The 23,397-nt window shown below is 53.2% G+C and overlaps 1 protein-coding gene across 1 annotated transcript in view; it reads right to left on the minus strand.

Annotated features, from left to right (window-relative positions):
* Positions 1-621: 621 nt before the first annotated feature.
* TGM2 (transglutaminase 2) overlaps positions 622-23,397 on the minus strand; it is a 33,404-nt gene continuing 10,628 nt past the window's right edge. The window contains exons 4-13 of the mRNA XM_004746453.3: positions 22,036-22,154; positions 19,250-19,378; positions 18,015-18,192; positions 13,840-13,975; positions 13,066-13,169; positions 10,864-11,106; positions 9,029-9,301; positions 4,449-4,609; positions 3,217-3,353; positions 622-2,441 (exon numbers count right to left, since the gene is read on the minus strand). Of these exons, the coding sequence (XP_004746510.1) occupies positions 2,291-2,441; positions 3,217-3,353; positions 4,449-4,609; positions 9,029-9,301; positions 10,864-11,106; positions 13,066-13,169; positions 13,840-13,975; positions 18,015-18,192; positions 19,250-19,378; positions 22,036-22,154 (1,631 nt within the window). The 3' untranslated portion in view covers positions 622-2,290. The remainder of the gene's footprint in view (positions 2,442-3,216; positions 3,354-4,448; positions 4,610-9,028; positions 9,302-10,863; positions 11,107-13,065; positions 13,170-13,839; positions 13,976-18,014; positions 18,193-19,249; positions 19,379-22,035; positions 22,155-23,397) is intronic.

The raw sequence follows: 23,397 nt of genomic DNA on the forward strand, positions 1-23,397 counted from the left end.
CTTTGCATGTGTGGCTCGCATGCTAGCTCTCTTAGACAGCCCTGGGCTTAGGGGAGCTGACCCGAAACATCAGTGTATCATTTCAGCATTTGTTGCAAACTATTTAAGAGACAAAATTCAGATAGGATGTTCTTGGGGACTTCAGACAGGATGAGAAGGGGGACAGATATAGCAACATGGAAATAAAATTCACAGTGATCAGTGTTTGAGTTGGTCCGTGTTCCAGCGGTCTGGGGGGAGCTGAGAAGAAATCTAGAAAGGCTTCACAGAAGAAGTGACTTTGGTGTTAAGCATAGGATGAGTAGGAGTTTGCCAGATGGATAAGGAAGAGGAAGAGCACTCCAGGCTCAGGGCAATACCTAAGCAAAAGCTAAGAGGTTGACAGGTGCACAGGGCACTTGAGGGATTCAGGAATTTGACTGTGATCTAAACATGACTCGTTGGAGGAAGGGGCTAGAGATGGAGCTGGACTGGGTAAAAGCTTGGATGCCAGTTAAGTCTGGACCTAGGGAGGGGGAAACTGAGGCTGTGGACTCTCGGGCAGGAGGAGGTGGCTGGTTCCAATGTGAGCACGTTCACCCACACACCCTCCTCCAAAGCGGTAAAAGGACTAGACCAGACTTTGTTTGAATGTGCAAAGCAAACGCTTTTATTTCGGTGCTCACTCTGTGGCTCGAAAATGCATCTACTGTCTGCTTGGAATCCAAAAATGTTTGCAGAATCATAGAGAACTACTGCAACCTTCGTAAGAACATACACAAGTCGGCTTATTTGGGGATCCTTCCCAGTGCAAATCAGAAAGTTCTATGTGTGTCTGCATGGCTTTCTCCAAGTCCCCCTCTGAGATTTTGGGGGCCCTGGAGGCTGTGACCCCGCCCCAGATATAGCATTCTCCCTCATTCCTCTTCCAGCCCAGTCATGTGGACAGAGAGGGCGATAGAGTCAGAGATGACAGCCCTTAGGCTCTCGGAGCTTAGTCAGGGCTGGGGCTGGGGCTGTGTTCTTGGGCCCTAGTCCTGCAGAGAGGGGGCAGCTGAGGTGCTAACCATGTTAGTGACCAACACAGGTGGCTAAGGCTCTCGTGAAGTCTAGGCATCGCAGCGGGCAAGTTCATGGGTAGGACAGGGGCCTGTGGAGCTCTCTTCCCCAGAACTGTGGTCTGAAAGAAGGTGACTGGGCATGGACAGGGGACACAGTTGGGACTGGGGGTGGGAAGGTGGTCATGGTCAGAGTCTCGCACTCAGAAGCTGGACCCGTGGCCTCAGGCTGTGGGAGCCAGGGATGAGGACTTGCTGTCATTTGCAAGGCTGGGTCCTATAAGCATTGGAAGAGCAGAGCTGAGAGGGCCTTACTCGTGGCTGGGTCAACACCCCATCGCCCAATGAAGAACCTGAGGCCCAGAGAGGGGAAGGCAGTGACCGACTGGACTTGGGGCTCAAACCCAGGGCTCTGACCCCTCTAATCTCCTCCCCACCTCATCCCAACTGCCTCCTTTCTGCTCAGGTCCCGAATGGCCTCTTTAATATTCTCAGGTCGGGGCTGGGGCCATGAACGAGGAGCTGGACTCGGAGTCAGAAGTCCTGGGTTATGTTTCTAGAGCTTTCCTACTACCCAGCCTTGCAAATATCCTGCTGGTTTAGAGAGAGCCTCCCCTCCCTCCTCCAAGCCCCAGAGTCTTCATCCCGAAAGGAGTTCCTACCCTGCCATTTCCCACGGTGACTTAACTGGGCTGTAGTCGTGTGAGCACCAGCAAAGGCAGGGAAAGGGCCCCGCACATGGCCGGTGCCTCACAGTGGTGGCAGTGGGATGCCTGGGCCAGGGCTGCTGGAATATGAGAGGATCTTGGATCTGGCCCTTCCCGGGACTCCACCTGCCCTGGCTCTCATTCTCCCAAGGGCTCCTGGGGCCTGTGTATTGTCTGGGATCTGGTCAAGGGGCATACTGTCTCTCTTTTGCTGGCTTCAAGGGGCTCTGGAGTAAATTAAACAATATGGTGGGCGGTCAGTGGTTTCCAAAAGCATCTAGGTTGTAAAGGGAGGCGTGGGTCCCCCCTCTCCCACCCCAGACCCAATCAGCCAAGGGCAGTGCTCCCAATGGGGAAGCACAGAACATTCTTCACAGTTAAAGGGAGATGGGAATCCAAGTTCAGGGGCACAAGATAGGCTAGGAGCCCCCACAGGCTCTGAGGTCTGGGGCCAACAGGGGGCAAATTGGCGCATTAACTTGGAACAAAAATTGGGATCAGGTTAGGGGCTCTGAGCTGGCTGAGGCGTGGCTGGGCACGTGGCCTTTAGGCGGGACCAATGATGACATTCCTGAAGCCTTTCACAGACTTCAGCTTGTCGCTCTCAAAGTTCACCACCAGCTTATGGCGGCCCACGTGGCGCGGCATCAGATCCACCCTCACCTTGACCTCCTTCCCCTCTGCCACGGCGTCTGGGCTGCGGAGAGAAAGAGCAAGAGGGTAAGGGGAGGGGCCCAGCTCCGTCCCTGCGGTGGGCTCAGGCCAGGATGACCAGGGACCCTGGTACAGAGCTGCTGTGCATGCACAACTTCATGTGACAAGAACAAAATGGGTCGCACTCACTGATATCCAAGGGCCTGGGGCAATGCGCCCTCCCTCGTGCAGAGAGAGAGAGTGTGTGTGTGTGTGTGCGCACGTGTGAGTGGACACTGTGCTTGGGATAAGAGTGGGTACGCTCAGGGGACTACATGTGGAAAATGCACTGAGCCCCACTCACATACACCATTTCTGTTATTCACCGGATGTAAGTTACAATAAAAAAAGTTTTAAAAAGTATCTATGCTTGTACTTGTGTGTGTAGATGTGTCTCTCTGAGGATACAGCCACAGGTGCCCCCTCGCACACGCTCCAGATGCGGGTACTTGTGTTTACCATGAGGATTCCCGTGTCCAGAGGCGGGTGCTTAGGGACTGAAATGTGTCCACTGTTCAGGTTTGGGAAGACAGGTGCACGCCTTGCTAGCTGCATCACAGACGATGCAGGGGTGGGAACCATGCCTAAGGGGGCGGGCGAAGGGTCGGTCACAGCCTTAAATTAAGGCAGGCGTGTGGGTGCGTGGGTGGGAGGCGATGGAAGGGAGCTGCCAGCCAGGGTTTGGTGCCTGCGGGCGGCCCCTCCCTCCACCCGCCCGGCTCTGTGCTCCCAGCTCGCCCCCCCCCACCCCGCCCCCTGCTGGAGGGACCGGCACTTACACGTCCACGATCTTCTGCTCATCCATCAGGCCGGCCCCCTCCATGGTGAAGGTGCAGCCTAACAGCGGCGTGGTGAGAGGGTTCCGCAGGGACGCCTCCGCCACCAGCTTGCGGTTCTGCTTGGGCTCTCCCAGGATCTGGAAGACAAGACGACAAGAGGGACAGATGTCGGGGCGGCCCTGAGGGAGAGGAGCCAAGAGCCCCTTGAGGGCAGGCAGGAGCCCCGCGAAGGCGGGTTGTGTGTTTGTTTGTGTGTGTGTGTGTGTGTGTGTGTGCGCGCGCGCGCGCGCGCGCGGTGGGAGGCAGCTCTGTATCTGCTGCAATTTGGCCTGGCTGGGCATGATTGCTCCCCACCTCTGCACCTGTTTCCTCATCTAGGAAACACGGTCGTTCACAGACCTGCAGTGAGGTTCCACGTGACTGGGAGGATGCAGAAAGTGCCTCCCCTGTTTTAGGGTCAGGATGGAAAGATCACAGGCTTTCCGGCCAGGCTGATTTCTACTGCTTCCTCACTGTGTGACCTTGGGAAAGTAATGACCGCCTCTGAGCCTTAGTTTCTTCTTAGGAGAGAAATGCCTTGCTGCGGGGCTCTCATGGGGATTAACTGAGCTAATACGGGGGTGCCTACTCCCGCAACCCTCTGCTCTTTGCCATTTATTTCTAACTGCTAAATTTGGGATTCTGGGGCTGGGGCTCGCTAGGATGCCAATGATGATGGTGATAAGAACAGTCAGCTACTGTGAGCCCTTATAAGGCACTTTCTTGGATGTACATTTCATTCTTACAACACGTCTAGGTGCTAGGTATGTTAACTCCACCTTGCAGACAATAAACTGATGCCCAGAGGGGCAGAGTGACCTGCCCAGGGCTACCCACACACAAACTCAGGGAGTCAGACTGCAGAGTCTGTGCGCTTAACTCCTTCTCTTCCTCCTGCCTCACCAGGGCCCCAGGGCCTGGATGGAATCCAGGCAATCAAGGGTCCATGATTCTGAGATCCCTAAACTCCACCTCCCCACCACTCTGGAATTCTAGGATTCATTCCTAGAGGTCGGAGTCCCCAATCCTTCCAGCTTTACGATGCTTTCCTTCGATGAAGTTAGGATTTGAGGAAGCCTGGGGCATCAAAGATCTGGAGGGGCTGGGCTGCTGGTAGGTACGTGGGTGGGGTGGGGGCGGGCTGTTCTGGGACCCCGTCCCTGCCACCATCGCTCGCCCAGCCCATCCCTTACCCGGATCTTGATTTCTGGATTCTCCAGGTAGATGTCCCTCTCCGCCAGCAGGTAGCTATTGGCAGCCGGCTCTATGAGGAGACCCCGCACCTTGATAAGGTTCGACTCGGTCAGACACTCACAGTACTTGTCATAGAGGATTCTGAGGGGAATGCTTTTCTCTGCAAGAGGCGAGAGGGAAGAATACTGTGATCGCTGAGTCATGGCCCCCACTTGTCCCACGGCATTGCCCCGAAGCAACGAGGGGGAAAGACTGTGCTTAAGGTCACATAGTGAATGAACGGGCAGATCCCAGGCCTCGCCCCGCCTCCATTCCCCCCTGGCTTGGGGGTTCCCAGGGAGGATCCTGGTCAGGGAAGTGCTGGAGCTCCAACAGGCCTGGATTCTGATCCTGCCTCTCTGCCCTTTGCCAGCTGGTGATGCTGAGCAAGTCACTCCATCTCTCAGGGCCTCAGTTTCCCCACATGAAGCTGGTGGGATTGTGCCCATTTTACAGATGAAGAAATACTTCTACCAGTAAGTGCTCAGATTGGGAGACCTGGTGTGGCTCGGCCACTGACTGACCGGCTGTGTGAGCCTGGGAAGGTCAACTCCCCTCTCTGTTTCTCTTTTGTACCCTGGGAATCTTGCACCTGCTGGGAGGAGCTAAGACCAGGGGTCACTTCAGAGCCAAAGCCACATAGTGATGAAGAGATAAGAAGGGCCAACCCCTCCCAACGCAGAGAAGCAAAGTGTGGTTTCTAGCCCCATTTTTCTGACAACACTGTGGCACAAGGGCACCAGGGGTCAGCTTGCAGGAGGCAGGAAAGAACAGTGCAAAGAGCACAGGCCTGAGAATTAGCAGGCTGGGCTGCAGAGACCCTTGGACAAACCCCATCTGGAAGGTTCCTCGGAGCTCCCCTGTCAAATGGGAGTGCTGGACGGCCAGTCTTGGGGCTCGGCGGGGCTCAGCCATCCCCGGACCATGATGGGAGAAGCCTCTTTTCCCACCATCTGTCCCCTCTATCTCCCATCAGACTCCAGCCACTCACCGGACTTTTCACAAATCTGAGGATCACCTCATTATTTGTTCATTGTTTTGCTCTCAGCCCACTCGCTTTATACTTCTTAACCTTTTCTGCCTGGGCACACTTTTCGATATTTGCACCAAACCAGTCTCATTTACTATAAATAGAAGGTAACTGGCAAAAAGAAATACAAAGCCAAGTCAGGCTCGCTCAGTTCCAGCTTGATATTCTTGTCTGCCGAGGGCTCCGGGCTGAGATCCGCAAGGGGTAAGGGTGCTGGGCCTATAATTGCCCCCAAGATGCTCCCTGCAGGGCCCGTCTGAAGGACAGTGAGGGCCTGGGGGACAGCCAGCTTCTCTCTGCTGGTTAAGGTCTAAGCCCCAGCCTGCCCCGTGTCCCAGCGGCTCATCCCCAGGGTGGCTGCGCCCCAACCTCTGAGCAGATGACATTGGGGAAGAAACCCCAACCTTCTGCCAATAAAGACAGCAAGGAGTGAAAATCCCCAGGTCAGGGCCTGGTGGAACCAAGTGGAAACTGGCCAGCTACACGGGAAAGGACAACACTGCCCTCCAGGAGCTTAGAGGAGGTGGCCCCAACTGTTGACTTTTCCAGAAGGCTGAAGCGAGGGTGGGGCAGGACCTCTGAGAACCGCGGTCCAAGGGCCAGGGACCACAGACTTGGTTGAGAGAATAGAACGTGTGTGGTCAGTCTCAGTCGTTCCTTAGGTGACTAGTCCTGTTCTAGAAGGTGCCATGGGTGTGACCACAGAGGACATAGTGGCTGCAGTCCCAGTGACCCACCTGGAGGGGTGAGGGGAGGAGAGAGAGGACGGGTGGGGCAGGAAGGGGAAGGGAGAGAAGCAAGGAGGCAAGGGTGGGGATGGCTCCCTGTCCTTGGCCTGGTTTCCTGTCCATTAGCACATTCTGGAAATTCCCCAGATCTTATCATCAGAGAATAACAAGCAAGCCAGCCAAAGTCTGGGGTCTCAGGGCAGGGCGGGGGGCGGGGATCATCTGTCTGAGGCTGAGCTTGGCATTGGAGGCGCCGGCTGGCATCCTAGACCAGCCCCACCTTGCAGCCCGAAGGCAGCACACAGGACCTCTGCCCTCCTCTGCCCTCTCCCTGCAGGCTGTGCCCTTCGTGGGTCTCTGAGGCAGGAGGGACCGCTCTGCAGTGAACATGCCCCCGGGATGATGGGAAACACCAACAGGCTTGGCTGAGCCTCGGCAGAACAACACTCCAAGGGCCCAGATGGTAGCGAGCCGGCAAAGGGTGACTCAAGAGGAAGTTCTTCTGGCATCGCTGGCCAGGGCTGGAGTTGACCTCATGCCACACATTCCAGGAAAGACAGTTCCTCCCTTTGAAGCGGTTCTGAACATGAGAAGAACCTGCTGGTACACAGTCACACGCAGGGGCTGGCGGGCTTTTCAATCATGAACCAGCCTTCCTGCAAGGGAGGAACCTGAGGCCTGGAAAGGAGAGGACAAATCTCCAGGAGCCCACAACCCGTCGACAGCATCGTAGGAACTAGAACTTCGGTATCCTGGCCGTGGCACATACCCGTAGGAATGGACCCCTGCCCCTGACACCCCAGGGCCTGGATGCGGAGGTGATGGCTGGGTCCTCTGCACGCCAACGAGGTTGGCAGGGGCTCAGGAACCCCTGGGCCCAGCACCGAGACCACCATCTGGCACACCAAGTGTTCAGGACAGATTCTCCGGGATTCTCTTCCTTCCTATGACCAGGCCCCATTTTATACTTTCCAGATATTTCCTGAGCGCACGGTCTCCTCCAGTCCTCCCAGAGGCCCATCAGGAAGGTGTGTTGTTGCCCCACTGAATGATGGGTGTGATTCGAGGATCTGAGTGCAAGGTCATGCCGCCCAAGTTTGTACATTCAGAAGTGGGGGAGGGGCAGCGGCAAAGCCATGTCTGGATGGACTCAGAATGTGTGTTCTCACAGCCCTGAGTGTTGGGGCCCCGTCCTGGTGCCACTGGCTTTGCCCCTGAGGGGCAAAGGGTGAGCATGCAGCCCCAGGAGTACCCATGGGGGGCCCAAGATAAAGAAACCAAGAGGGAGGCCGTCTATACCACAGACTCCAGGCCTGAAACCCAGACAGGCCTTCTGAGGAACTCCAAGGCCGTGGCCCTCCCACCCGACACAGGGGCCAAGGGCAGAGGCAATAAAGGGGAGGAAACATGGGTTTGACAGGCAAGAGTAGGGGGGCCAGAGGAAGGCACACAGATTCCACAAACAAGAGCCCTCCCCACCCTGGGCCTTCCCACCAGCTCGGTACGTGAGCATGCTGGCTTCTGGATAAGGGGCACCTACACTGGGCACAGCCCCTCCCCACTCCCCCCTGCTGGAGAGTCCTAGGCTGCCGGGTCCTGACTGCCACGGGACTCACAGGTGACACTGAGGTTCAGGGAGGCAGCCACTGGCCCAGGTGACCCAGCAAGTGGGACGCACCTCTCTGAGGCCCCAGGACCAAAGAGTGTCCACACTGCCCCTCAGAGGACGACCAGAAGGCTCTATTACCAAGACCCCTTTGCCTCCTCAGGCCTGAAGGCTGCCACTGCTCTGTGCTGCCTCACTGAATTACCTGAGGGGTAACAACCCCCCTCAGGGCCTCAGGCTTATTTTCAGGAAGATAACTGGGTGCAGTGGCCAAGCCAGGCAGGGAAAGAGACCAAGGAGGCGGGTGTGCAGGTTTCTGACCATGAGGCTCGAGTGACAGACGCTCTTCCGCAGGGCTGCAGACTGGGCCGTCTGCTGACATCATTTTGCCCCAGAACAGGGCAGGGGATCTGCCTCACAGGGAGGCCAGGCCAGGCGCCAGCGCCAGGTCATAGAAGAAGGTTGGGGGTGGGAGGAAACACTTCCTCCCTGGGGGCCCGGCCATTCTCCACTCCTGTTGCCCTCAGAGCTACTCTGCCCAATAGGGCAGCTTCTGGCCATATGTGGCTGGTTAACTTTAAGTGGAATTAAAACTTGAATTCCACAATTGTGCTCACTTCATTTCAAGTGCTCAATGGCCACAGGGAGCTGCCCGCCAGGGATTGGACAGCGTAGACGCAGGAGAGCTCCCGCATGCCGAAAGTTCTATGAGCAGCACTGGCCTAGAACCCCTTCTCTCTGAGGCCGAGTTCTCGCAGGGGCTGTGGGTGGAGGCAGAGGGAAGGATTGAGCTAGGAGCAAGCATTAACACACCCCAGGAAGCGGTCTGAGGTCACATGAAGATGACATGGAAGAAAGCAGTACGGCTGCTAAGAGCATAAGTTCAAGTCTCAGTCCTGTCTCTTCCTAACCGTGTGGTCTTGGGAAAGTTGCTTAAACTCTCTGCGCTCCGTCTTCTCATCTGAAAAATGGGGCAATAAAAGAATCCGCCTCCCACTTTTGTTACAAAGAATTAAATGGGTGGCTTGTTTATAAAGGCCGTGAGAAGGGCGTGACCCAGAGAAAGTGTCACAGAAACATCCGTGAGGTCAATTACATGTGTCAAGTGCTCAGGACACTTAACGACTGTGCCACTGGTTGGTGGTCAGCAACGGCTCCGGGACCACAGGGCCTTACCAGATGAGGGCTCCAGGGAAAGGTTGAGCAGGTCTTTGCTGCCACACTCGGGCCCCAGGATCCCATTGTAGCTGACGGTGCGGGCATGGAGCATGAGGCGGCAGGTGTGGGTCTCAGCCGTGTTGTTGGTGATGTAGGCGAAGACATCAAAGTCACTGCCCATGTTCATGCTCTGGGCCACGCGGATCCGCATGGCCACCCCCGTCTCCTCTTTCTTAGTCAGCTTATTCAGGTGGTTGGCCCTTTTGAAGGCTTCTCTCTCCTCTGGGGACCCTGTGGGAACGGGGAAGAGAGCTCCGGTATGGCTGAAATAGGGACCAAGGACAACGAGGCTGAGGCAGGGCGAGCTGGCTCTTCAGAGTCCTGGGGACTCAGATCAGGTCTAGAGGAGCCCCTTGTCTACACTCCTGTGTCAGGAGGATGATAGGAGATTTTATTTACTTTCCACAAGTAAACTCCTATTCATCCCTCAAAACCCAGTCCCAAATGACGCCCCCTCCTCCAGGAAGCCTTCTCTGAACATTCATGCCCCAGGATGAATGAGTCGCCATGTCTTCTCAAGTTTCACCAGTGCCTGTTGTCTATCATGCTTTTTATTTAACCAAGTTTTCTGTTTATGTACTTACCCTCTTGAGCTGCTCAAAGACTAAGACTGTATTTTACTCATCTCTAGTCATACCCGAAGCCTCTAACAGTGCTTGGTGGATAGTAAACTCCAGTAGGACGCAAACTTTCTCACCTCCCAGTGATTGCGCAGGGATTCCAGCTACCTGAAATCTCTTCCTCCCCCTCCCTACCTGTAGTGCTCTCCGCCTCTGTCCCATCTACCTCTCTCCTCTGCTCTGTTTCTTCTGCGGTGCTGCTGGGTGCATATCTACGTCTCCCATCAAACCATCAGCTCTAGACCTTTCAGAGAGCAACGGATGCTCCTTTTCCTTCTGTCAGAGTATGGCTGCTTGTTTCCCAACCCCCAGCCAGCGTAGGTAAGTCAGCAGGAGTCAGAGGAGGGCAGGAGTGATGGTTCTTTACTCACCTCTGTGAGCCACCTCCCCCCGACCCCCAGGCTCACCAAGGATGCTTAGAAAACAGCTACTGTATTGAATTGGCTGCTGGTTGTGCTCCAAAGCAATTTTAAAAATAAGCTGTGTCCCTTCTTCCCTCTCCTGATTGAACAAAGAGAGTGGCTTCATCTTTGGATCAGATTACAGCTCTCTCATTAAGTTGCTCTTACGATCTTTCTCTCCTTCCCTCTCCATCTGCCCGCTCACCTCCCCAGCTGTGTGTGAAAAACAGCACAAATAAACACTACGGAGTTCCTGGAATCTCTCTTCCAGGACGCGCCCCTCTGGACTTCCAAGCCGCTCTAGTCCAAACATGTTGCAATTTAAAAAAGGGAGGCGGGGGGAGTGTGGGATTGCACGTCTTCGGTTGCAGGTACCATGATGACAAATACTGTCACGAAACGACACAGACATCATTCATTTTTCTGTTCGGAGGCAGGCAGCTAGCTCCTCCATAACGAGTATCCTCCAGTTGTATTTAAGTCCAAACAGCCAAAAAAGCAAGGCTTAAAAAACCCCCATTGAATCCTTTTGTGAAATACAGAATTCTTAAATGAATACTCTTCTACTACTGTGTCCCAGTGTGTTTTTTTCTAAGAAAAGGTGTAAAATGGAGAGTAACCTACAGGTCCTTATTGTATGCAGGCTGTCAAAGAAAACACATCCGTGTGTGTGCGCACACACACAAACACACACACACAAGCCCACTGGCTGGTAAAACAGGCTGCTTCCCTGCAAGGCATTGGCAAAGGCTCTGGTGAGCCCAGCACCTACCCTCCGGGTACTTGTAGTTATGGGTGATGTCCTCCCGCTCATCACGGCCCACCCTCTTCGTGCTGATCTTCATCCCCACGGTCAGGGCGGTGTTGGTGGACTCGTGCATGGACCCATCCTTCTGCTGGATCCAGTTCACCACGTCAGCATTGACCTCAGCAAAGACAAAAGGTGCATCGTACTTGGTGTTCAGGTCACCCTCCTTGATGGCACGAACCGGAACCGGGCCACAGCAGTACGTCCCTGGTTGGGGGTTAAGAGGCGAGATGGGCAGGGGTGAGGGGAGGGTGACACCCTCTCCCACTTTCCACATTTCAGCCACATTGTTGCAGGGAATCTCAAGACTGTCCAGCCATTTGACTCAGGGATTCCACTGGTGGGAAGGTAGCAGAGAGTAAGAATTAAAAATGCAGGCTCTGGAGCCTGCCCAGCTTCTGGGGTTCAAATCTCATCTGGCCTCATTAACTGGGGGACTTCTTATTCCTTGGGAAAGTGACTTAACTTCTCTAAGCCCTTTTCGTGTGGTGGGGATATTTACGACCCACCTAATGAGGATTTGAGTATATTAAATACTATGTAAATGAAATGTTTCTTTCTTTCTTTTTTTTTTTTAAGTGTCTGAAATATTAGCAGAAGGGTATCCCCAGGCATCCCGAGGAAGGGAGAGAACCATGCTGTAGAAGACAGTTGGTCTGTCCTTCCGGCTTCCTGCCCACACAGAGAGCCACAGCCGCCCCCATCAATGTACTTAGGGGGTGCATATTTTTTTTTTAAATTTTTTATTTTTGATAAACATATATTTTTATCCCCAGGGGTACAGGTCTGTGAATCACCAGGTTTACACACTTCACAGCACTCACCAAATCACATACCCTCCCCAATGTCCATAATCCCACCCCCTTCTCCCAAACCCCCTTAGGGGGTGCATATTGACTGAATGACCATGAGAGCTGGATATTTCTCTCTCTGGGGTTCACAGCTGCTTCAAACTGGCCACAAAGGGCACTACATTGTATCCATTTGATGCAACAGGCCTGGTAACATTCATTTAAAATTAAAATCAGGGGAAACTATGAGATAAAGAAATGTCAGTGACACATGGAGACATGACAGGACCAAGACAAAAGGTCACATGCAGCCGGAGATTTTAACTGAGGGACCAAAGACCCCCAAAGCACTGCCGGGAGAGTTCGGGGGTCCGTGAACTTGGATGGCAAAAAATGACATCTTTGTCTGCACTGAATTTTGCTAACACTTCTTTCGATTGTGAAAGCAGACAAACCATTGTCTTAGGTGCACTTATGACTTCTCACCCGTAAGGAGCGCAGACCCTGAGGCATCACTTTTTAGTTGTCATAGACAACTGGAAATACTGCTTATATGCACCTGTAACAGTGCATCATGGAACTTACTATCTTTACCACTAGACCTTGTTCTGTAAAGCAGATATTACCATATCATAAATTTATTTTTTTAAAAATTTTGATAACCATGTTTTGGTGTAATTGGTTTTTCTTTGTTCCCGTAGGTAATATATTCTATGCATTTAAAAATATTATTCTGTTGGGAAGACAGGGTAACTGGGTGATGGGCTTTAAGGAGGGAGAGCACGTGATGTTATGAGTGCTAGGTGTTACACGTAGCTAGTGAATCACTGACTCCTACAGCAAAAACTAACGTTGGCTGATTGAAATTAAATAAACAATAATAAAATAAAATAAAGTAATAAATATAAATACAAATATTATTCTGAGAAAGGATCCATTTGGTTTCACCCAGTTTTGCCTTGGTGTTCTCTCTCTCTCTTTCTCCCTCTCCGTCTTTTTCTCTCTGTCTCTGCCTCTCCGTCTTTCACACACACACACCTACCAACAAATATATAATGGGAAATTACTGGAAGATGTGTGTGAATATGAATGATATTTCTTTTGAGGGGGAGAAGACAAAGATGTTATTTGATCTCCATATTTGCTGTTTTCCACATTGCATGTGAATACCTTTTCCAATGATAAAAGAAGCTGATTGTATGCTCTGAGTGAGGACCCCCACATGTGTGCAGACCAGTCAGTGGTCTCTGGAGTCAGCCAGACTGGGGTTAGAACCTGGCTCTGCCACTGCAGGCTGAGGGACTTGGCGGTGGGGAAAGCAGTTCTCACCAAGCCTCAGTTTGCCGGCCCAGGGAAGGGGGCCACGCCCACCCACCTTCACTCTTCTCCTGGGGCGTGGGGTCGAGGGCCTGCCACCCCCCGTAGCCCGGCTGCAGGTCCGGCCTGCTCATCCATGACTCCGTCCAGCAGTGGTAGTTCCTGTTGGAGAAATGAAGTTAAGACTTACACTTCTCCCATGGGCAGTACACACTCACCTGTCCTATGCTCAGCCCAGAGCATCCCCAACACACCTGCCTGCTCTTCCTTGGGCCCTAGCCAGGTGCTCACTCCTGCCCGGAGAGTCATTGTCAGCACCTCTCCCACAGCCCTCCTCTTTCAATGGCTCCTTGAGTCCACCGGATAGGATGTCCTCGCTTCTTGGCTGTCCCTTCTTTCCAGCTCATGGGCTCTGCCCCATTTCAGTCCTTCCTGGGCCACACCCCAGCCCCCTGCCTGCAATCTCTCCCCTTCAGATCTCCTGCTGCGGTGTCATCAGAGTCCCTCTCCCGGTTTGAAGCCTTTGGTGACAACCTATTGGTTTTGGAGTCAAGCCCAGACCCTCTCACCTGGCATTCCAGACTCCTGAAAAACCAACACCCTGACACATTTTCATGCATTATTGACTTCGTGTGTTGACTTTCCCTCCTTTGCTCATGCTGGGGCCCCTACCTGGAAGGCCCTCCCTGGTCCCGTTCCCCCTTGTCTGAATACTATTCAACTTTTAATCCCAATTCAGATGTGACCTCCTCTGAGAAGTCTTCCTAAGTTTCCCTTCCAGGCCCCCCCCCCCCGCATTGGGGTTTACCCCTGACTCTGGGCTCCAGCTCACCAGATCATCTCACTTTTGTCCCTCTGCATCTCTCCAAACTCGTTGTAGACATACTCGATGAGCAGGTTGCTGTTCTGGTCATGGGCCGAGTTAAAGTTGGTCACCACTCGGGTGGGGATGCCAAGGCACCGCAGCACTGGGGGTGGGGGAGGGGACAGGATGGAGAGCGGGATTCGGGGAAAGGTGAGAGCTGAGGATCTGGAGCCATCTGCCCTGCTCTGAGCATCCATGCTCCCATCTGTACCCCTGGCAACACTGTACCCATTATCCAAGTGGGCACCTTCCCCTTACCTGGATGATAGTGCCCACTTCACTGGTCACCCCAGGTCCACTCTGCCTCCTCATCTCACTGCTAACAGAAGGAAACCCCAAAATGCAAATCTGACATCAACAATCCTCTGCTAAACCTTCAATGTCTCCCCATGGCCCTGAAGGTCAAGGCCAGACCTCTCAAAGCTTGGCCCCTGACCACCTCTTGGGTACTTTTCCCCAGCCACGCTCGTTGTTCCTCCAGCACTCTACACTCCTGCCAGCCACAGGACATTGGCCTATGCTATTCCCTAAGCCTGGAAGGCCACCCACCAGGTTTAGATGGCTCCATCATTTGCATTCATAGCAAGACTGGGGGTTCATCGTCATTCGCAATGGACAGGCACAGGAGGGATCCTTTCATTTGTCCTCTGAAGGCAGTGAGTGATCTGTCTTATTTCATGTGCCCAGAGCCCAGCAAAGGCCTGGCACAGACAATTTTGTCAAATGGATGAAGGGGTGGATGAAGAAGAGAGAGGAGGAGGAGGAAGGGGAACAGGGAAGAAGGGAAGGACTGGTAGAGATTCAGGGCAAGGAGCACACAGTGGAGCCGGGAGAAGAGGGAACGAAGGTCAAGGGGCCTTCCCTGCAGTGCTGGCTACTTTGGGCTATGTGACCTGGGGCCAGTCCCTCCACCTCTCTGGGCCTTGTTTCCTCCTCTACCGCACAAGGTCACGGTACACATGCAGGGCTGGCAGTTGTGCCATGGAAGGGGAGGGCCCTGTGCTCACGCCAAAGCACAGTTTATGGAGGCCACAGTGATGGGTGTGTGGGGTCAAGGAGGCAAGACAGCAGGTGGCATCTACAGACCTCCAAGGCCAGAGGGAAACCCAGGGCATAATTCGCGCCTGAATGGCGGGGTGCTCCAGCCAGGCGGTGTTTTTGGTGCCTTTTCACTCCCTCATTTTTCAATGAGCTTTTTTGTGAAAGTAACATGTTCTTGGGGTGGGATAAAGGAAGTAAGTATCTTTTCTTAAAAAGTGAGAAAAGGGGGCGCCTGGGTGGCTCAGTGGGTTAAGCCTCTGCCTTCGGCCCAGGTCATGATCCCAGGGTCCTGGGATCGAGCCCTGCGTCGGGCTCTCTGCTCAGCAGGGAGCCTGCTTCCTCCTCTCTCTCTGCCTGCCTCTCTGCCTACTTGTGATCTCTGTCTGTCAAATAAATAAATAAAAATTTTTAAAAAAAAGTGAGAAAAGCCCTACTGAATATAACCTGTGGGACTTTGGCCTTTTAGTTTTTATTGAGATTGAGTCTTGGAGATGGTGGGCAGAGCGTGTGTGTATATGTGTGTGTGTGACCTTTGCCCTGTTGCCCTGGGCCCTCTGTCAAGCAGGGTAAGAGGTCCCAGGCAGGCCCTAGATTCTGGCCCCGATCAGGGCCTCTGGGAAGCGGGGAGGAAGGGCAGCATTGATCCTCCCCCTCTTGCCTGGTTGCCTGCCCTGAGGCACCAGCAGGAGACTCCAGCACCAGCAAACCAACCCCCAGGCCTTGCCCCAGGACAGGCCTCAGGACACAGACCAGGCGTGAGGAGGCCTGTACCCACCACCCGAGGAGCAAGGCATCACCTCTGTCCTAGAGTTGGTGTCCCGAGAGGCCTCCTCATCCCAGGCTCAGGCCAGAAGTCTGCCCCAGAGCTGGGGATGCCTGAGTTCAAGCTTGGCCTCGCTGCTCCCCAGCTGTGTGACCTCAGGCAACCACTTCCTGTCTCTGAGATTCCATTTCCTCTTCTAAGAGGAGCTAATAATAGCCACTTTCGGGGATGTGGTGGTGATTCAGAGAGGCAGTGGGTGTGGGCAGTCTCGTCTGCCCCGTGCCCAGGGTAGAAGGGCAGGGTGCCACGGGTGCCCGTCACTGCAAGTGTCACTGCAAATGCCCAACCAGTCACCGCCTATCCAGTCAAATGACTCTCAGACATTTTGAAACGCTCCAGGATCCGGCTGAGGAATCCCAACTTTCCCCGGAAGTCCACAAACTCAAGTCTAAGCTGAACCAGACCCTGGGTGAAGTGACATCTCCCTGGGAATTATTTCTGTCACTGCTCTGCCCATTTCATAGCTGAGGAGAAAGGCTTGGAGACCCCAGTTCTCTTGCCCAAGTCCACCCAGGGGCTGGCGAAAGCGCTGGGATTCAAAACAGACAGCAGGATACCAGAGTCCCTGGGCCAGTCCAGCAGGACGCTCCCTGCAGAAGCCCCTGGGGGGTTGCTCCTCGGGGCTACTTCTCCCTGACTCAGTCCAGCACCAGGCCTGAGAGAAGGCTGCAGGGAGCCAGACTCAGCCCTGGCCTTGGGAAAAGAGGGGTCTCGAGTAAGACCTCTGGAGGTCACATCCCAGGGGGAGGGAGGCGCCTGCAGGTAAGCTCAGGGACCCAGGCCACAGATGGTGGTGGGTCTCCAGAGAATCTGTGGGATTCTCAGGAGGCATTTAAGACCCCTTGGGTCTGGGACAAGGGAATTTGCCCAAGAAAAGGGAACGCTCAGGTCCCAGAAGCAGGCAGGCATGGCTGGTTCGGCCATAGGGAAGGGGGAGCAGAGACAGCCCTGTGGGGAGCCCAGGCGGCACCGCCCCTACCCAGACTGCTGGGGTGGATGACAGCTCTGGAACACCTCGAGGCCCTTCCCTAGGCCTGGGTCCTGGTCCCCGAGTCAGAGAAGCTGCAATTCAGGACCAACCTCTTAGATTTCCCGAGCCTAATAAATGATAATAGCAGGGGCTCCTGGGTGGCTCAGTGGGCTAAAGCCTCTGCCTTCCCCTCGGGTCATGATCTCAGGGTCCTGGGATCGAGCCCCACATTGGGCTTTCTGCTTAGCGGGGAGTCTGTTTCCCCCTCTCTCTCTGCCTGCCTCTCTGCCTACTTGTGATCTTTGTCTGTCAAAAAAATAAATAAAATCTTTAAAAAAAATGATAATAGCAGTGGTAGTCATCTTAATAAGAATAATCTAGCAGCAGGAATAAGTATTCGCTGTTACGCATCTGAAATAATTTCCAGCCCTTCATACGTCACAACCGCCCCAGGGTAAAGGTACTGTTGTTGGGTCCGGATCCCATGTAACAGAGCTGAGCCTCAGAGAGGCTCAGTGATTACCTGAGACACGGTGGTAAGGAGCAGAGCTGGGACTGGGAATTGGGCCTTGACTCTGGAGTCTGTGTTTTTAACTGGTACAGGATACTGACCCATTCTCACACATGCCATCTCCAGCCCAGAATGATTTTTGCCATTTTCTGGGCTCGAATTTTTAAGATTTTTAAAAAAGATTTATTTTCCATTTTGGTTTTATATTTCTTTCTCTTGCCTCATCTGTATTTCAGAAAGTGTTTTCCCTTTCTTGACATTGATATGGCTGTTACTATTAAATTAGTAAGAGCTAATATTTACTGAGAGCTGCACTGGGCTCAATTCTGCGCTGAGCAGTTTTCTACCAACTCACACCGGGAGGGAGGTCCTCTTGCCCCCATTTTACAGACGAGGAAACTGAGGTTCAGAGGAAGTCATTTGCTCAAGGTCACAGAGCAGGTGAATGTTACCGGGGATTTTAAATTCAGGGGTGCCTGGCCCCAAAGCCCATCTTCTCAATCCTGAGCTCAGGCCGCCTCCCACATGACATCCCTTGATCCTAATAACCACCTGTAGGGTAGTTGTTGGAAACAGGACCAGAGAGGGGTAGCTGCCGACTCCAGGCCTCACAGTACGTTGGTGGTATTGGAGGCAGAGGCAGGACCAGAACTGGGGTCTCCTGATTCCCACTTGAGTGCTCTGTCTGCACTCCCCCAGGGCTCAGGAGGCTGTGAGCAGATTCCAGCATCCCCCCCGCCCCCCCTCACCCCCCCATCCTCCGCCCACCAACCACCCCTGCCCAGCATGCCACTCACCTGTGCAGGCCACAGCAGCGAACACCCAGCACTGGCCGTATTTGACACGCTGGCAGCCCGAGGTCTTCCAGCGCCGTAGGATGTCCACGCTGCCGATCCAGAACATGGGGCTGACACCATCCTTGTAATCATTGTCCCAGCGTCCCAGCAGCACACCCTGGTCATCATTGCAGTTGACCTACAACCAGCGGGGCATCAGAGGGACCGAGCCTGGGGAGCAGGTGCTGTGAGTTCAGTACGTAGTGAAAGGCAGGGAAAGGAATTTAGGAGAGGGAACAGCCCATGCAAAGATACCAAGGTGTGACGGGCTGATATATGGGAGATGGTTGGGGCTGGAGCCCGGCGTGTGGGAGAGAGAAAGAGAAGAAGGGAGGTGGCGAGGGGTCAAGGTCATGAAGGTGATACTGGTGGTGTGAATTTGGCCATGGGGTGGCAGGAGGGTGACAAGATGTGATCTGAGTTTTACGAAGATCCGCTCCGACCCCTGCCTGGATTGTGTCGTTTCCCTCACCCTCCCATTGCCTTGAGAATAAAATCGAGCCTCCTGACTGTGGCCCATGAGGCCTGCATGGTCTCACCTCTGCCCACCTCCTGTACCCCACTCCTTCCTGCTCACTCCACTCCAGCCCACCAGCCTCCTTTCTGCTCCTTGAACCTGCCAAAGTCATTCCCGCCTCAGGGCCTTTGTACATACTGTGCCCTCTCCCTGGAATACTCTTCTCCCACTTACCATATCAGCTTAGGGATCATCAATTACGAAGGTTCCCGCCCCCGCCCCCAGCCTCTCCCTGAAGCTGGATTCTGCAATTAGACACTCTCACACCTCTGGCTTCCTTCAGTGCCTGCATCATCATTTCTGATTATGACACATTCCCGCAGTGTTTCTGTCTGTTTCCTCTCACCCATGAGAATATAAGCTCTTTGAAGTTAGAGAACCATACATGCCTGTTTCTCCAGTGCCTAGGACACAGGTGGCATCTAATAAATATTTGCTGAATGAGTGAATGAATAGATGAATTGCTTTTAGGGACCATAGGACATTACCCTTATTTGTGTAAATCTTGTCTTTCCAAATACAAGCTCTCTCAGCTGAGACTTCCCCATCTCCTGGGTCCCCCTAACCAAGCCCAGTGTGGAGTGTGGCCTCCATCATCACGAGAAGGTGGGAGGCCCTACTGGGATCCACGATGGGCCACGACCTTGGGGTGGGGCGCAGCCCCTCACTCCTCACTTACCATGGCACTCACCACCCGGCCCATGTAGACAGGACTGCTCCGTCGGGAGCAGTCACGGCCAGCATCCTTCAGGAACTTGGGGTTCGTGTCCAGGAGTGCCAAGCAAATGTCCAGGATCCCATCTTCAAACTGTGTTGGGAAAAACAAAAGAAAGATGCAGGAAATGAGAAGCCACTTCTTCCAGGAAGCCTGCCTTGCAGCCCTGCAGCTATAGGTCCGCTCTGTTTCGTTGTTTTTCTTTTCTTTTTTTTTTTTAAGATTTTATTTATTTATTTGACAGACAGAGATCACAAGTAGGCAGAGAGGCAGGCACAGAGAGAGGGGGAGGCAGACTCCCTGCCGAGCAGAAAGCCCTATGTGGGGCTTGATCCCAGGACCCTGGGATCATGACCCTAGATGAAAGCAGAGGCTTTAACCCGCTGAGCCACCCCAGTGCCCCTAGGTCCTCTCTGTTTCATGTTATACATTAGGGAAGTCTGGGCTAGGTCTGCCCTGTCTCTGTGAGGCCAGATCTTCCTGGCCCAGGATGGGGTGGGGGAGGGGGGACAACAATGACTGAGTTTGTGAGAAAGAGGAACGGATATGCCTGCATTCAGGGCCTAGCTGGGGGGTGGGGGAGTCCTGGGAATGTGGATTAGAACCCACAGTGTCCCTGGGGCTTCCCTCTCCTCAGAGTCACCTCAGGCCCTGCCACTACCCCTTTCCCATCTCCGCTGTGCCAAATATATCATTTCCCCTAAGGCCTGACTCACCCTGCAGAGCTGATGAGAATCCTCTCTGCCCCCCAACCCCTCCCACCCCAATACACTATTCTGATTAAAACGGAGGTAAATTATCTCCTCTGTTTCCACTGCACCTAGAATAAAATCTAGACTTTTCCCTGTGACCTGCAAGGAAGGCCCTTTACAATCTGTGTTCCACCCCATCTCTGACCTCTTATCACCACTCATTGCCCCACGGCCTTTGCACTTACCGTTTTCTTTGCTTGGAATGCTCTTCCTGCCACTCTCTGCGTGGCTCACACCTTCTTATCCTTGCAACTCAAATGTTATCATTATCAAAAGTAGGGCCCTCCCTCCTTGTCTCATGACACCGGACTCTGTCTCTGACCACTCTGACCAGTAACAGTAACCTGTTACTCTGCCGTCTTGTCCCAAACCAGGCTTCAATGGCTTTGAGCCATTTTGTGGCTCTCTATTGCCATATGCCTGACGTTCACAACCTGGACATTGGTGACTTCTCCCACGTCATCTCTCCGGACTCCTTTAGACATAAAGCGCTTCCTGAGCTACAGAATTCTTCTTAAGCACAGCATAAACTCCCACCTCTGAGCTTTCGCTCAGACAGTTCCTTCTGCCTTGTATACCATGTTTCCACCTCCTCCGTTGCCCAGCTCAGATCTTGCCTAGACAGGAATCGCCCTCACTCCCATCCACACTTATTCACTTCTTTCCTCTCGGTCTTATCACTCTGGGTTGCGACGGCTTCCTGAAGATCCGCGAGGGCTGCGTTCAATGGCTCAACGCAAGCCTGGACACAGAACAGGAACTCAGGGAACAAAAGGAAGGATTTGGCTTTGTTCTGTTTCTCAGGGGGGGAATACAGATCGCTCGGAAATTAGAGCCAATTGACTTTATGATGTATTTTTGTACCCCCCCCACACCACCATTTCATGTATATCCCAGAGTGGGTGATATGTTCTTGGGCAGATATTCTTGCAATTAGTATCCCCAGTACTCAGATGGGGGAAACTGAGGTCAGAGCCCCATACCACACAGGGAAGACTTCCCTGTGGTCCCAGGGCAGGCAGGACTCTGGGGGCTTGCATATGGAAATCCTACCCCAGGGGCCGTTGGGAAAAAGTCTCATGGTGAACCTTGACCCAAAAGGCCAATGCCCCCAACACACCACGGGCAGGAAGAAGTGTGACGACTCTTGATTTATGAGTTTTCTCAGCTCTGTCTCAAGAATTGTCATGGGAGGCTGGATGGCAGAGGAAATAAGAACCCTACTTCGAACGACCAGCCTGGGCTGACTTGCTGGGGGACGAGGAACCACATGGAACAGAGATGTGCCATCCGGCAGAGTTCAGCCAAGCCCAGCCTAGGCAGCCACACTCCAGCTGACCCACAGATTTGTAAGTAATAATAAACAGGTGTTGTTTTAAGCCTGTACATTTTGGGCTTGTTTGTTATTCAGCAGTAGCTAACCGATTCAGGTAGTGGTTCGCAAACTACCACCACTGATCAGCAGCATCAGCACTGCCTGGGAACTTGTCAAAATGCAAATTCTCAGCCCACACCCAGACCTACTAAGCCAGAAACTAGGGGCGGGACTCCCTGATCTGCATTTTAACACACGTTTCTGGTGATTATAGATACATTCAAGTTTGAAAGCCACTGATCTAGGTAATAGCATAAAACCTCCTCTCAGCACACATAATAGCATTTCTGTCATTTTGGTATATGGCCTGGAATATTCTCTTTCTCCCTCCTGGAGCACCTGCCAGCCCCACAATTCCCAAAGGCTCCCCTGATTCTTGTTCCACTTTGAATCTGGGGCTGCTGTTCCCACAGTGGGTAGGGTAACCTTTTGCTTTAGGAAGTCAGGTTTGGCCTGGACCCCTCCCCTGATCCTCCAGCCACTCCAGGGCCCTTGAATCCCTGACAGCATGGGGAGGGCAGCTCAGAGACCAGCACACACATCTGCAGCTTTGACTTCCTCGGACCCAGGGCCCCATACCCAGGGGGCCTGCAGCAGTTGGGAAGGGCAGGATGTGGCCCTACCTGCCCAAAGTTCCAAGGTATGCTTTTGATGCACTTGACCGAGCCCTGGTAGATGAAGCCTTGCTGGGTGAGCACATACTCCTCCCGCTCCTCCTCTGAGTCCAGGTACACAGCGTCCGCTGGGGGTGGGAAGGAGGGGACCTCAGCTCTGGGTCTGGCAGGTTGCAGGGTCTCCGAAGACACGGCAGCCAGAGGGCCAAGACCCAGGGCCAGGTCAGAGTCTCAAAGGTCCTTCTATCTTTGAATCAGAAAAGCTAATCATTCATTAATAATCCCATACCCGTGATATGAGGTGTTTTTGGCTCGTGTTACCAGTGGCTGCCATTTCTCCAACACTTACCCGTGATAAGCATATGACGTATGTTACATTTAATTTCCGCAAGAGTGTGATGAGAAAGGGACCTTGAAAGACCATTTTACAGGTAGGAAAACTGATGCCCACCCAAGAGATAGAGGAGCACAGGGGTCAGGAATCTCCTAGTTGATCCTCACTTGTTGTATGACCTTGGGGAGATCACTTCTCTTTCTTTGTCCCCCTCTCTGTCTTCCCCGAGCGTGACATGGGATGCAGACCTGCAAAGGGGCTTTGCAAGCTAAAGTGTGAGAAGTGTGAGAAGGAGCTTGATTCGAGGCAGAGAGAAAGCCTACTAGGGTCACTGGGGCTCAGGGGAAGTGGGGTCCTGCCCAGTGATGGGGGAGGTGGTCAGGGAGGGCACACTAGAGGCGGTGGCTCGTGATTGCTACCTTGAGAAATGACTAAGATTTAGATACTCAGAGTCTGGCGGAATGACTGGCTAAGCAGAGGACCAGAGACAGGACAAGGACAACTGCTGGGATGGCACTTAGCTCCCCATGGCTGGCAACCACAGAAAAGAGGATTGGGACCAGCGGGGTCAGATGGCAGAGGGTCAAAGGTCAAGCTGGCCTTTATCATCCCCCACTTCACAGGTGAAGAAACTGAGGCTGGGAAGAGGAAATTCAGAGCCACTTTGTGATTTTGGTGGGCCCTAGGCATTTTTACTTCAGTGGGCCCCTTCTTCTGTAAAAAAAAAAATAATAATAATAACAGTAATAATAATAATAATAAATTTTATGACTGCACTGGTATGATGACAAATATATTAATATTACATATTAAAACATATTCTCTGACCTAAACTTTCTTTTTTTTCTTCTGATTCTAAAAGAAATTAAAACATTTTTATGGGTCCCTAAAAATACAGTGGCACTGGCCTGGAACACAGCTGCTCAGGGCCCTTGGGCCTCCAGACTCCGTCAGGCCCCCCTCTTATGGCACAGAGCCAAGTAAAAGTGGAAGTGGCCGAGCATCTTTCACCTTCTAGACCCTGCACTGTAGCTACC

Source organism: Mustela putorius, unplaced genomic scaffold (assembly GCF_011764305.1).
Source record: "Mustela putorius furo isolate JIRA1106 unplaced genomic scaffold, ASM1176430v1.1 tig00000743_pilon_pilon_pilon, whole genome shotgun sequence".
NCBI lineage: Eukaryota > Metazoa > Chordata > Mammalia > Carnivora > Mustelidae > Mustela > Mustela putorius.